The following is a 12,640-nucleotide window of genomic DNA, read 5'->3' on the forward strand; positions in this document are numbered from 1 at the left end:
ACTTGGCCACCTTGCTGATGACACAAACTTTCCTAATGCTGAAGATGAGCTTCTAGCCCTTTCCCTTGCCTGCTAAACATATGCAGTCCATGTTCTTGCTTTGGTTTTTGGTCTATTCATTGTTTATGTCCAGGGCAGGATCTGTGGCACAGCTGTGAGTGCTCCCAGGATGATTTTGAATCTCATGGCACTGTTTCGTGGAAACCTTGAGGTCAGTCTTTCACCCCTCACTCCAGGAGAGATGGGAAGGAGAATGGAAAGAATGTAACTCCCAGTGTTTGAAGGTCCCACCACCCATTGCTCTCAGTGTAGTTCTTAACAGCCCCTTGTACCGTTGGATTTTCCCAGAGGCTGGTGCATGGTAGGGGATGTGATATACCCACTCAGTGCCATGCTCTTTGGCCCAAATGTCTATAAGGTTATTCCAGAAATGAGTCCCATTGTCTGACTCACTTCTCTCTGGGGTGCCGTGTCGCCACAGGACTTGTTTCTCAAGGCCCAGGATAGTGTCTGGGGCAGTGGCATGGGGCACAGCGTATGTTTCCAGCCACCCGGTGGTTGCTTCCACCATGGTAAGCACATGGCGCTTGCCTTGGCGGGTTGGTGGCAGTGTGATATAGTCAATCTGCCAGGCCTCCCCATATTTATACTTCAACCATCGTCCTCCATACCAAAGAGGCTTTAACCCCTTGGCTTGCTTAATTGCAGCACGTTTCACACTCATGAATAACCTGGGCAATAGTGTCCATTGTTAAGTCCACCCCTCGATCACGGGCCCATCTCTATGTTGCATCTCTGCCCTAATAGCCTAAAGTGTCATGGGCCCACCGGGCCAAAAATAATTCACCTTTATGTTGCCAGTCTAACTCCATCTGAGCCACTTCAGTCTTTGCAGCTTTATCCACTTCTTGGTCGTTCTGGTGTTCCTCAGCGGCCTGACTCTTGGGTACATGGGCATTTACGTGGCGTACCTTCACCACCAGGTACTGCACCCAGGCAGCAATATCTTGCCACAGCAAGGTGCAGCAGCCTACCTCTGCTCTGCTTCCATTGCTGCAACCACCCCCACAGGGCATTTGCCACCAGCCATGAGTCAGTATAGAGGTAAAGTACTGGCCACTTTTCTCATTCAGCAGTGTCCAAGGCCAGCTGGATGGCTTTCACCTCAGCAAACTCTCAGTTCACCCTCTCCTTCAGCAGTTTCTGCAGCTTGTCATAGGGGACTCCATACAGCTGCCTTCCATCTCCAGCACTTCCAAAGCACTGGAGGGACCCACTGGACTAGATACTTGCCCATACTCTCCCACACACCCTGCCACTCATGACTGTCCAGCCTCGGGGAAAATCTCTTTGATGTATGGGGAGCTTCCAATTGCTGCCATCTCCAATCTGAAGGTATTCATGCAATACAGTGGGATTGTGACTGGAAACTGGCCAGCCCTGGAGTCAGCCAGACTGTGTATGAAAGAGAGATGTGAATTCCTGCAGCTTGAGGCCTTCTTCCTTTTTGCCAAAAGAGGATGGATTTTGGGGGAGTGCACACTCTGCTGCCCAGAAGGGAAGAGCTTCAGCGGCTCAAGGCACATGAATTTTAACATGACTTAAAGCTCCAGACAAAACCACTGCAGAAAAGGTTTTCCTCTGGGATCAGGTATTACAGGGGTACAGAGTGACACAGTGTCTGTGCATACATAGAACCTTCATGTCTGTGGTTTCTGAAGCAATGTCTATAGACTAACTGCAGTTAGTGTCTCCTGTCACTGTCCACTTGCAGTACAGTAGTTATCTCAAAGATGAGAATTAGGTACTGTGCCCTGTAGTGCCCTGGATGCTCTATTATAGCACTTCAGGTATCCCCACATTAAATCCAACAGCCCTCCTCTTAAAAGAATGCTTGAACTGCATGCCATCCTATTGGAATATTAAGCACTGATTAATATGAGAAATAAATGTGGAAAGCCCAGCACTTTTGCCAGTGGAGTGGTGGTGGTGTGCAGGATCTTGGTGCTTTAGGAAGAACAGCCCTGTGTGGGTAGTGCTGAGGAATGGTGAAGGTGCTGTACTCGAAGTAGGTATTTGTGTTTAAAGAAGTCTGTACTGGGATGAACTTGGAGGGAGGGAGGAAGGAAGGGACTAAAGCATTTCAATGGAAGGAGGATGGACCCAGCTGAAAGCCAGGTAGGAGTCATTAGGCAGAATCATAAAATCCATCTCTTGGTGGCCCCCAGCCCTCCAACCCTAGTTGAGGTTTGAAAACAGAATCCTGGCAGGGATGCAAGGCTGGGAATGGGACCTTGGAGTCACAAGGTTGATGCTGGTAGCTGAAAACAGGCATGCAGGAGCAGGGCTTGGGCTCCCCATTCCCAGCCTCAGCTTTGAGGTTTGCTCTGTAACAGCATAGATATTGGTGAGCTTCCTGAGGCTTTCTACTCCTCTCTGCCAAACAGGCAGTCTGCCACCTTGCCCCCCTCAAGTGCATCAAGAGGATTGCCACATACTGAGCTCACAGGAGTCCTTAGCAAAAGAGGCTGCATCAACAGAAAGCTACCCAGAGTTGCTCTGAAAACTGGTACTGGACGATGCACATGTAACCCGCTTGTAAACGTGCTGTGTGCTTTAGGATGTGGGTCCCAGTGTACAACAGACCCCATTATACCCACCTTGCTGGGGCCACTCTAGGTTTATATCATGGAAAGAGTCTGAACAAGGAGGAAACGTGGGAACTGCTCTTCATGAGGTTCTCCCAGTCTTCCCCCACCCACAGACTTTAGCCATTTCCAGTTTTGCATGGGGTGCGAGAGGAGAGTGTCACAGTAGAGGACAGGCACAGGGAAGCCAGCAGCCTGTAAGTGAAGTCTCTCATCCCTTCAGCAATGTTTTACAGGTCTGCCTGCCTGCTTTGCCACACAGACCACGTCAGTGCCAACACAGCCTTGTATGTGCCAAATTCAGAGGAGACTGGAGGAGCTGCAATAGGCACCACACAACATGAGCACAGGGTCCCAGGCCAATTTTGGGATCCAGACAAAACCAAAGGAAGTGGTGTGTAAAGGCTCCCCTTTCTGTTCCTGTTTGCTCAGGCATGCCAGCCACCTCCTATGGTGCTGCTTGTGGGGTAGACTGTGTTGCATGCTACAGGCTGAGTCTTGACAAGGAGGAATTCCCATGTAAGTATTTATTGGCAGCTGTTGGGGACCCCAGCCCAAGGATCCAGTGTGGCCAAGGAAAAAGAGCCACAAGGATACCTCTCTATCCCTGCTTGAGAACATCTTGAAATGCACTTCAGTTCCCATGGGCTGAGCATCCGAGGTCCAGCACTGCTGGGTGACGCCTCTTTGGGTTGGTGGAGGTCACATTAGGTGTTTGCTCTTCTGTCCCTCCTTCCCTGGCAGCACAGGCATCTTTGCAGTCACCATTTCCCCAGGAAAACAGTGGATCCTGGAAGTTCCTTGTGTCTGTGAGTAATGTCTGGGTCCTTGTGGATGTACGTATGTTGAAGATGGTGCACGTGTTTTGTGATCTGTCATGTCTGTGCAGAGCTCATTTGGGGAGAAGGGATACTTTGCTTTCTGGAGAAGGTGGAATTGCCCTTCTCTTGTCTGACTTGACCTGCCACCATCTCACCGGGCAGAAAGCCTGGCCAGGTTGGTCTGGTGCAGTACCAAAGTCCTCTGGTCCTGAGTCTCCTGGAGACAGAGGGGTCAATTTCCCGCAGCATGGAGCACCATGCAGATGGAGAATGGCTTTCCATCTTCTCCCTTTTCTTTCTGAGTCCTGGGGACAGGACAGCTAGGGTGCTATCATGTTAAAATGGTTTTCAGGAGGGTGAAGGAGAGATGTATGGAGAGGATGAAAGTAGGCTGGGATGGGGTAGGAAGCAGGTAGTAATTGTTGTCTGGATCGTCAGGACAGTGGCACAGAGAGCTGAGGCAGTGGTGCCACTGGATTTTGGGGGCTTGGGAATGTCATACAGTTGGTGCCATTCCCAGATCTCCTCCAGCAAGGGCTGTGGGCAGTAGCCTCCTGGGGCAGGTTTGTTCTCCCTCCCAGGGCACTGTCTTGGTGTGCTGCTGCTTGTGAGAGGGGCTGAAGAGCTGCTCAGGGCCCTGTTCCCGGGGGCAGGGGAAGGTGCAGCTGATGGTGCCCCATCCTTTTGGGATCCATCCTGACCCATGGGGCTGGTGAGGACGCACTACAGCGGAACCCAACAGCCCCCAGAGCTGAGGCCATGCAGAGAGCGTGGCCTCTGTGCCAAACGTACCAGTTTGTCCCCAGCCTTTACAGCAAAACCAGAGCCCCCAGCACCTGCACCGCAGCCACGGAGAGCTGAACCCACTGGGGCTCTGCTGCCTGCAGGAGGGTGAGGGCAGGAAAGGACTGCTGGGGGTTGGAGGAGAGCCCCTGGCGATCTTCTGATCCCTCCCAGGCCAACTTCACGTTCACGTTGGGTTGCTCAGGGAATTGTCCTGACCCTCAGAGCGCGTTCTGAGCATCCCTGATGGGTGTCACAGCTCCATGGGCCCTACCTGCCTGGCTTGTGGCTCTTCCCCAACATCCGGACCCAGGGCCTGCCCGTGTAGGCAGGGATGGAGTGGTGCATTCGTTACCCCTCTCTCCTACCCTGCTCCTTTCAGCTGGAGATGCCTGGGCTGGGCATGGAGACACATTAGATGAAGAACTGCTGCCCCACACCTGAAGGGGGAGGGCTCCTGAGCCACAGGGTCCTCCTGACCCTGCTGAGGTTGCAGCCTGGGGCCATCTCCCCTTTCTCCTTTATTTATTTTCTAAAGAAGCAGGTACTTTGTTTGCTCTGGGGCAGGTGCCGGCTGGGATTGGTCTGGTTCCTTTCCTGTTTCTATTTCGCTTTAAAACAATAAACCACACTGACTTGCTACCTGCTGCCCGAGCCTGCTGTGCTTCCGGAGCTGGCTTGAGCCCCACTGCCTTGTCTCTTGAATGCAGTTTCCTCTTCCCTGGTGCCGGTGGGAGGCTGATGTGTCCCTGCCAGGGTCCGACCCTCTTCTGGCAGCGAGAGATGCTGATAAGAGCACCCACCTCTGCAGCGGCCCTGCCAGACCTGCTGCTACCCTGGGTTCACAGCCCAGCCCAGCCCATCCCTCCTCTGGGGGGTCCTGTGTCTCCCCTCTCTTCCCACCCTCCTGCATCCCACGGATGGGAAAGTCAAAGGGTTTGGGTGGGCACTGGGTTCCTTTAGGGCGTCCTTGGGTGGGGGAAACGCCTGGAGAGAGTGCAGGGCATGGAGGGCACTACCTGCCCTTCTAGGGCATGGTCACAGCACAGCCACGGGCTTCCAGCGCCGCCAGCCCACAAGGGCTCTGCCGCCAGCCGCATCCCAGGGGGATCCCATCCGCGCCGGACCCCAGGCCCTGGAGCTGGGGGTGCCGCCGTTAACTCGGGAACCTAAGGACAGCGGAAGGCTCAGGGACCCGGGGGAGCCGCGCCGCGCCGCTGCCTCCCTCCCCGCCGCGCCCGCCCTTATAAGCGGCAGCGGCGGCGGAGCCCGGTGCAGCGGCCCGCGGAGCGCCGCCTCCGGCCCGGCTCGGCTCGGCTCGGCTCGGCCCGGCATGGGCTCCGCGCACTCCGTGCCCGCCGAGATGCGGGAGCTGGCGGACAGGACCGGCTGTGAGTACGGAGCGCGGGGGCCCGGAGCAGGGCGGCCCCGGGGAGGGGGCACCTTGGCAGGGCCCTGCCCGCTGCTTCCCCCGCACCCCAAACCGCGGAGCCCTGCGGAGGGGACAGGACGTGTCACCGGGGGGGGGGGATGCAGCATCGCACCGGGGGATGGAGGCGGTGGGTGGGGGGTGAAAGGTAGGGGTGTATCCATGTCACCGGGGCTGAGGGGTGGGGGGGTGCAGCCGTGTCACCCCCGTGCCGCACCGCTGCCAGCAGGGACATGCAGCGTGCACATGGGTGAGCCCCAGCGCTGCACTGCCCACCCCCGGCACTGCTGCAGGGAGCTGGGTGTCCGTCCCGTCCCCCTCCCGCGCTGCTCTGCCCCAGAGCCCCCGGTCCCCCCGCAGCGCTCCCGGCCCCGGTGCGGTGCTAATGCCCGGTGGTGCGGGGAAAGAACCAGCGAGCGCGGGGGGCTGCAGCAAGGAGGTGGCCTGAGGCTCCGAGCACGGCATGGAGGTGAATGTCATCACTCCAGGATGCCCCCAGACGTAGCCAGCTCTGGGCACAGGGGTCGGGATGCTCCCGCCTGGCTCCTCCAGCTCCTGCCGTACCGGGAGCGGGTGGTGATGGAGGGAGGAGGCAGCGCTGCCCATGGACAAAGGATGTGGTTCGGGGCTGAGAGGGGCCATCAGCTCCCCCCAGCCCTGCCCCTACCGATCCTATGGTCACATCTCCCTCCCCTCCCCTCTCCTCCTCCTCCCGTGAGGGCTGAGCACGGCAGCACCCACTGGGGTGACCTCAGCGCTCCCTGCAGGAGCCCCCGGGGTGTGAGCAGCAGCTCAGGGTGGGAGAGAAACTGCCCCATCCCTGGCAGTGTTCAAGGCCAGGTTGGACACAGGGGCTTGGAGCAAGCTGCTCTAGTGGAAGGTGTCCCTGCCCGTGGCAGGGGTTGGAGCTGGAGGAGCTTTCAGGTCCCTCCCAACCCGCTCTGATCCTATGAGGTTTCCGGCAGGGCAGCCGGCACCGCGGGCACAGGCAGCGCTGCCCGAGGCCTTTCTGCAGCACCCACCCGCGGGAGGGAGGCACCTTCCCACGTCCGGTGTCCCGGTGAATCCACCCGGAGAAGGAAGGGTTCACAGAGGCACCACCCATCGAAACCGGAGGGGATGGGAGTGAGGCCCATGGTGACCCCCATGGCCAGGGGGCGTTCCTGGCAGCGTTCACAGGGCTCCCTGCCCCCGGGCTGTGGCTGCTGGTACCGAAACCCCAGGAGAGCGCGTTCCTGACGGGTTCCTGCTGGGGTTCGGCCTCGGGGAGGGGATCCCGGCCCCCCTTGGGAGCTGCAGGGATGGGACAGGGCTCCCTGTGGGTCCCCATGGCGCGTTCCATCGCCTTCTTCCCACTGCTTTCCACCCTAAAAGCTGCAGGGGCACCCATGGCTGCTTGGGGCCGGTGGGGCCGGTTCCCATCCCTGCTTGATGATGAAGCTGCAGCAGAGGCATCTGCCCTGTCCTGAAGCGGCTCTTCCTGGGACAATACAATCTGTGCCTGCGCCCCAGGTGCTCTTGCAAGGCAAAACCCAGCACAGCGCGGGGCCGAGCCCCTCCATCCCCTCCCCTTTGCTGAAGCAGCGCAAACCGCTGCAGGCTGGGAAAGAGCAACCCCAACACCTTCAGTCTGAACACCGTCCTTCCCCTTACAGCATCATCCGAGTGCTGGGGCTGTTTCTCAGGGACGCAGCAGCCTCCGCCGCCCTTGAGCCGCTGCGCTTTGTGCAGGTGCAGCTTCCTCTCTGGAAGGCAGCCGAGCGCTGCTGCCCTTCGCAGGACAGTGCAGTCCTCAGGGGCCCGCCTGCACCGCAGCCCCGTGCTGCAGCTCGGCTGTGAGAGGAGCACCTGCGTGTGGGGATGCGAATCCCTCCCCTCTGCCTTGCAGATGGGGGCCGGGCGCGGAGCGGGGCTGGACCGGCCGGGAGCATCCCAGCGGTGACCCCGTCATGTCCTTGTCTGGGATGCCTCAGAGATCAAAGGGTTTGGTGTGCAACCAAGGGGCAGATGCTGAAGGCCTGGTGGCCCAGCTGCTCCCATGGTGACGGTGATGTTGTCGAGGCGGAAAGCGAAAGGTCACTTCTCCATGGCCAAAATTGGAAAGCAAAGTCCAGAGAAAGTTTCCATGCGGATGCGGGCAGCAGCAGCGCATCACACAGAGAGGGATCAGGGGAGAAAAACACAGTATGGGTGAGCTGGTGCCTCTGCAGCCAGGCATCACTGCCTCAGAGCCAGCGGGTTCGGGGGGGACCCCCAAAGCCTATCCAACGGCCTCATCCTGCAAACCCCCAGCGACAAGCACAGATGGGTTTTTCCAGTGCATTAATAGAGGTCTGGAAGTGCTCAGCCTTCCTGATCAATACGAGTTCTATTTCAAGGCTGGGAAACAACAGAAACAGAGCAAAGGACATTAATGAAAGAGAGAAGGGAGCCAGCCAGCCCCGAGCTCCGCACCGACCTGTTTGCCTTCAGCCACAGCAGCTGTTTGCAACCCCCCAACTGTACTTTGGGATGCTTTCCTCTTGCTCCATGGCACTGGGAAGGGCTGATCAGTTGCTTGGCTCTGGCCAGGGCTGCTGCAAGCCTATGGGTGCAGTTGGTGCCGGGATTGACTCCATCCGCTCCTACAAACAAAGGTGGGAGCTGCTCCCCTGGCTCCTGGGAACGGCCACTGTCAATATTTGCACAAGAGTCGCCTGGCTCTGTGCTCTGGGGCTTTGCAGAGCTTGGTTGTGGCCTGTAGAGAATAGCAGGGAAAACATCACATACCCTGAGTCATGGGAGTGAGGAGGAGGAAGGATGCTGCTGAGCCTCGCGCTGTAACCTCAGCGACGGGGGTCCCCAAGGGGGGCTGCTGGCACCCCAGCTCCAGCCCTCTAAGGTGATGCTCTGGGGTGCAGCCACGCTGCCCAGGGGCTGGAGCCTCCCCCAGGACCCAGCACCCACCTCAGTGGATTGTGGTTTCCACGTGCCCCGGCTCCCTCCAAGCAGCTGTAATGGCTGTTTCGAAGCTGGGCTTTGCTCTTTGGATGCCAAATCATCTCCTCTGTGTTCAGCCTTCCCCCTGCTGCTGTCAGCTTTGGTCACTCCTTTTTATCAGTGCTATCTGTTTGAAGGGTGGGTCTGCTACCCCAACAGACCCTAAACAGGGAGGTGGGATCCTGCCATGCGGCCCCCAGGGAGTTCCACAGAATCATGGAATCCCAGCCTGGATTGGGTTGAAGGAACCTTAAAGCTCCTCCATGGACACCTTCCACTCGACCAGGTTGCTCAAACCCCCATAGGGCTGCATAGAGCCACCAAAGGGAAACAGGGACAGGGACATCCGTGTCAAGAGGTGTCCAAGCACCTGCTTGGGGAGATCCAGGAGCCTTTTGTCTATTGCTTTGGTGGTGTCCCCAGGGCACAGCCTCTATGGCAGGTTTTGGTGCCCACCCCACGTCCCTGGGTGGGATATGGGTGCTGCAGATGGGTCCCTGGGTGCTGCCCTGTGCCCAGGATGCTCTCACACACCCCACCATCACCTCTCTCTTTTCCCCCCACAGTCACCTCTGAGCAGATCGAGCACCTGCACCGGCGCTTCAAGCAGCTGAGCCAGGACCAGCTCACAATCCGGTATGGCGCTTCCCGGCGCTGGGAATGGTGCCCGGGGGGGATGTCCGGCTCCCGGGGCTGTGAGCAGGAGCCTGTCCTGCCCTGCCCTTCATCCCATGGCCGTGCTGAGCTGGTTCTCTGCAGCGTGGCGTTAATGCCAGGAGGAGATGAGACAGCGAGTGGTGACCCAGGAGCAGGGCTGCTCCAGCCAAGTCATGGATCATGGAATCCCAGCCTGGTTTGGGTGGGAAGGGAAGGGACCTTAAAGCTCCTCCAGCTTCAACTCCAACACCTTCCACTGGAGCAGCTTGCTCCAAGCCCCTGTGTCCAACCTGGCCTTGAACACTGCCAGGGATGGGGCAGCCACAGCTTCTCTGGGCACCCTGTGCCAGCGCCTCAGCACCCTCACAGGGAAGAGCTTCTGCATTATCTCCAACCTGAACTTTCCCCATGTTCTTTTTAGCCCACCACCCCACAGCTCTGAGCCCAGTTTGGGGGAGAGCAGTGACAGGTCCCTACACAGCAGGGTTTGCAGTTGCCCTTTTCCCCCCTCCTTGACATCTGTGCAGGCTGCTGTGCTCCAAAGCCACAACTCCACTTGCTTGGGGAAGCTCCGGAGCATCCCATCGGTGTCACCAGCTCAGCTGCCCTCTGCTTCCCCACCACACACAGGTCAATCAGCAAAGCACCAGCACAGGCTCAGCCTCGGGTCTGTGCAGCACAACCCGGGGGGCAGCGAGGGTGCAGTGGGGTGGTGCAGGGCAGAGGGAGCCGAGGGGAGGGTGCGCAGCAGGAGCTCCTTCTCTTGCCTTCTTGAGCCCCGTTTGGGATATTATTCCTGGGAAAACTCTCTGGAAACCATGCAGGCATTTGCCTTCAGAGCGCCCCGGCATCAGCTCCATGCTGCTGTGGCCCAAAGACCCACTCCAGTGGGACAAACCTCAGATGGGTGCAGTATGGAAGCAGCGTGGCCTGTTCTCAGCCTGAGCTGGGGCAACAAGGGGGTTTCAAGCCAAACCTCTTTATACTCAGTGATGGTTTTGAAAGGATGGGGTCGGGGCTCCTGGCCAAGCCCGGTGGTGGCAGTGGCAGCACCTCCCTCCTCCTCAGCTCCCTCCCACTTCCCTGTTCCCTTTTTGCAGCAAGGAGAATTTCGACAGCATTCCCGATTTGGAATTCAACCCAATCAGGGGGAAAATCGTCCATGCCTTTTTCGACAAGAGGTGAGGACAGCCCCGGCATTGGTTTATGCTCTGCAAGGATGCGACCGGGCAAAGATCTGCTTAAAGAGTGGGATGGAGCCAGGATGGGAATTACAGGCATCGAGATGAGTCTGGGGATAAAAGAGTCCTGAAGCTTTGCCGAGGGACACGCTGGGCTCTGTGGTGGGCAGAGGGGTTCTGGCTGTCCCCAGCAGCGCTGCTCTTGGCAGGAACCTGCGGCAGGAGGCGGATGGGCTGGCGGATGAGATAAACTTCGAGGACTTCCTGACCATCATGTCCTACTTCAGACCCATCGAGATGAACATGGACGAGGAGCAGCTCGACCGCTTCCGGAAAGAGAAACTCAAATGTGAGGCTTGCCCAAAGCCCAGGGCTGGAGGGGGATGGATGGAGAGATGGAGGGAGAGAGGGAGGGAGGGAGGGATGGAAGGATGGAGGGAGGAAGGGATAGATGGAGGGATGGAGGGGTGGATGGATGGATGGATGGAGGGATGGAGGGAGGGATGAATGGATGGATGGATGGATGGATGGATGGATGGATGGATGGATGGATGGATGAATGGATGGATGGATGGATGGATGGATGGAGGGATGGATGCATGCATGCATGCATGCATGCATGGATAGATGGAGTATGGATGGATAGAGGATGGATGGATGGATGGATGGAGATGGATGGATGGACGGATGGAGGGGTGGAGGAATGGAGGGAGGGATGGATGGATGGGGGGATGGAGGGATGGACGGATGGATGGAGGGGTGGATGGATGGATGGAAGGATGGAGGGATGGATGGAGGGAGGGATGGATGGAGGGATGGATGGATGGAGGGGTGGATGGATGGAGGGATGGATGGTGGGAAAGGGCCCTCTGACCCTGCCATACTTTTCTCATCCCTCCCAGTCCTCTTCCACATGTATGACTCAGACCATGATGGGAAGATCACGCTGCAGGAGTACAGAAATGTAACGTATGGTCCCTCCCACCCCATCACCACCGAATCCCCAGCCCCAGCCTTGACCCCCTGCCTTGCAGGTGGTGGAGGAGCTGCTGTCGGGGAACCCCCACCTGGAGAAGGAGTCGGCCCGGTCCATTGCCGATGGCGCCATGATGGAGGCAGCCAGCATCTGTGTGGGACAAATGGTGGGAGCTGGTTCCTCACCCTGTCTTGGCACAGAGGCACCGAGATGGCATCAAAATGGGGCTGGGAAATGTCCCTCCTGGCTGGGCATCTCCCCTGTCCCCAGGGCCATAAGCAAACAGCCCCACAAAGCATCACCCTCAGTGCGTGGGGCTTTAATGCTTGTTCAAAAGGCAGCTCTGTGCAGCCATGCTGTTTCTGGGAACCAATTTGGGGCTGGCCATAGGGCACAGTGTGGGGCCATCACTGTGCACCCATGGGAGACTTGTCCCATCCCCTGGTCACCCAGTGCCCCATTGCCCCTATAGGGCAGCTGTAACCTTTTCTCTCGCTGCCCATAGGGACCAGACCAGGTCTATGAGGGCATCACCTTTGACGACTTCCTTAAGGTTGGTGGCACCTCCACTTGTGTCCCCAGGACGAGGGTGCCAGGGGGTTATGGGGACCCCCCCACCCCGCTCACCCCCTTCCCCTTGCAGATGTGGCAGGGGATCGACATCGAAACCAAGATGCACGTCCGCTTCCTCAACGTGGACACCATCGCGCACTGCTACTGACCCTGCCTCCTCCTGGCACCCGCAGGAGGAAGAGGATGAGGACAAGGAGGAGGAAGATGAAGAGGACCCTGCAGCAGCTCCATGCTCCTGGCACCAAGCGCTATGTCCCGCGTGCCTGTCCCGTTGTGGGGCTGCCCTCTGCTCTCTAGAAACATAAGAGGGTTTTATCTGTAATAAAAGGTATTTCTCTTTTTACTCCTTGCTAAGAAATACTCCATCCATCCCTCCCTCCATCCTCCATCCATCCCTCCCTCCATCCATCCATCCATCCATCCATCCATCCTCCATCCATCCACCCATCCATCCATCCTCCATCCATCCATTCCTCCATCCATTCCTCCATCCATCCATCCATCCATCCATCCATCCATCCATCCCTCCCTCCATCCTTCCATGCATCCATCCATCCATCCATCCATCCATCCATCCATCCATCCATCCATCC

The 12,640-nt window shown here is 58.0% G+C and overlaps 1 protein-coding gene across 3 annotated transcripts; it reads left to right on the forward strand.

Annotated features, from left to right (window-relative positions):
- The first annotated feature begins 5,567 nt into the window (after positions 1-5,567).
- On the forward strand, positions 5,568-12,390 carry TESC (tescalcin). 3 transcript variants are annotated; one of them, XM_057414652.1, is made up of 8 exons: positions 5,568-5,643; positions 9,227-9,296; positions 10,418-10,498; positions 10,708-10,847; positions 11,401-11,462; positions 11,533-11,640; positions 11,980-12,027; positions 12,118-12,390. In XM_057414652.1, exons 1-8 carry the CDS (start codon positions 5,586-5,588, stop codon positions 12,193-12,195), a joined length of 645 nt encoding a protein of 214 aa, XP_057270635.1. In that variant the 5' UTR covers positions 5,568-5,585; the 3' UTR covers positions 12,196-12,390. The 3 variants fall into 3 exon arrangements, with proteins under 3 accessions (XP_057270635.1, XP_057270636.1, XP_057270637.1); XM_057414653.1 differs by having other exon boundaries at positions 10,786-10,847; XM_057414654.1 differs by lacking the exon at positions 11,533-11,640.
- The last annotated feature ends 250 nt before the right edge of the window (positions 12,391-12,640 follow it).

Source organism: Pezoporus wallicus, unplaced genomic scaffold (genome assembly GCF_028554395.1).
Source record: "Pezoporus wallicus isolate ANWC-B61680 ecotype Strahan unplaced genomic scaffold, APGP_CSIRO_Pwel_v1 contig_10548, whole genome shotgun sequence".
NCBI lineage: Eukaryota > Metazoa > Chordata > Aves > Psittaciformes > Psittacidae > Pezoporus > Pezoporus wallicus.

Excerpts from the sequence above, each read along its gene's own strand:
- TESC (XM_057414652.1), top strand. The coding sequence starts at position 5,586 with ATGGGCTCCGCGCACTCCGTGCCCGCCGAGATGCGGGAGCTGGCGGAC. Across the intron at positions 11,463-11,532 it reads CGCTGCAGGAGTACAGAAAT|GTGGTGGAGGAGCTGCTGTC; the intron begins GTAACGTATGGT and ends CCTGCCTTGCAG. Across the intron at positions 11,641-11,979 it reads GCATCTGTGTGGGACAAATG|GGACCAGACCAGGTCTATGA; the intron begins GTGGGAGCTGGT and ends CGCTGCCCATAG.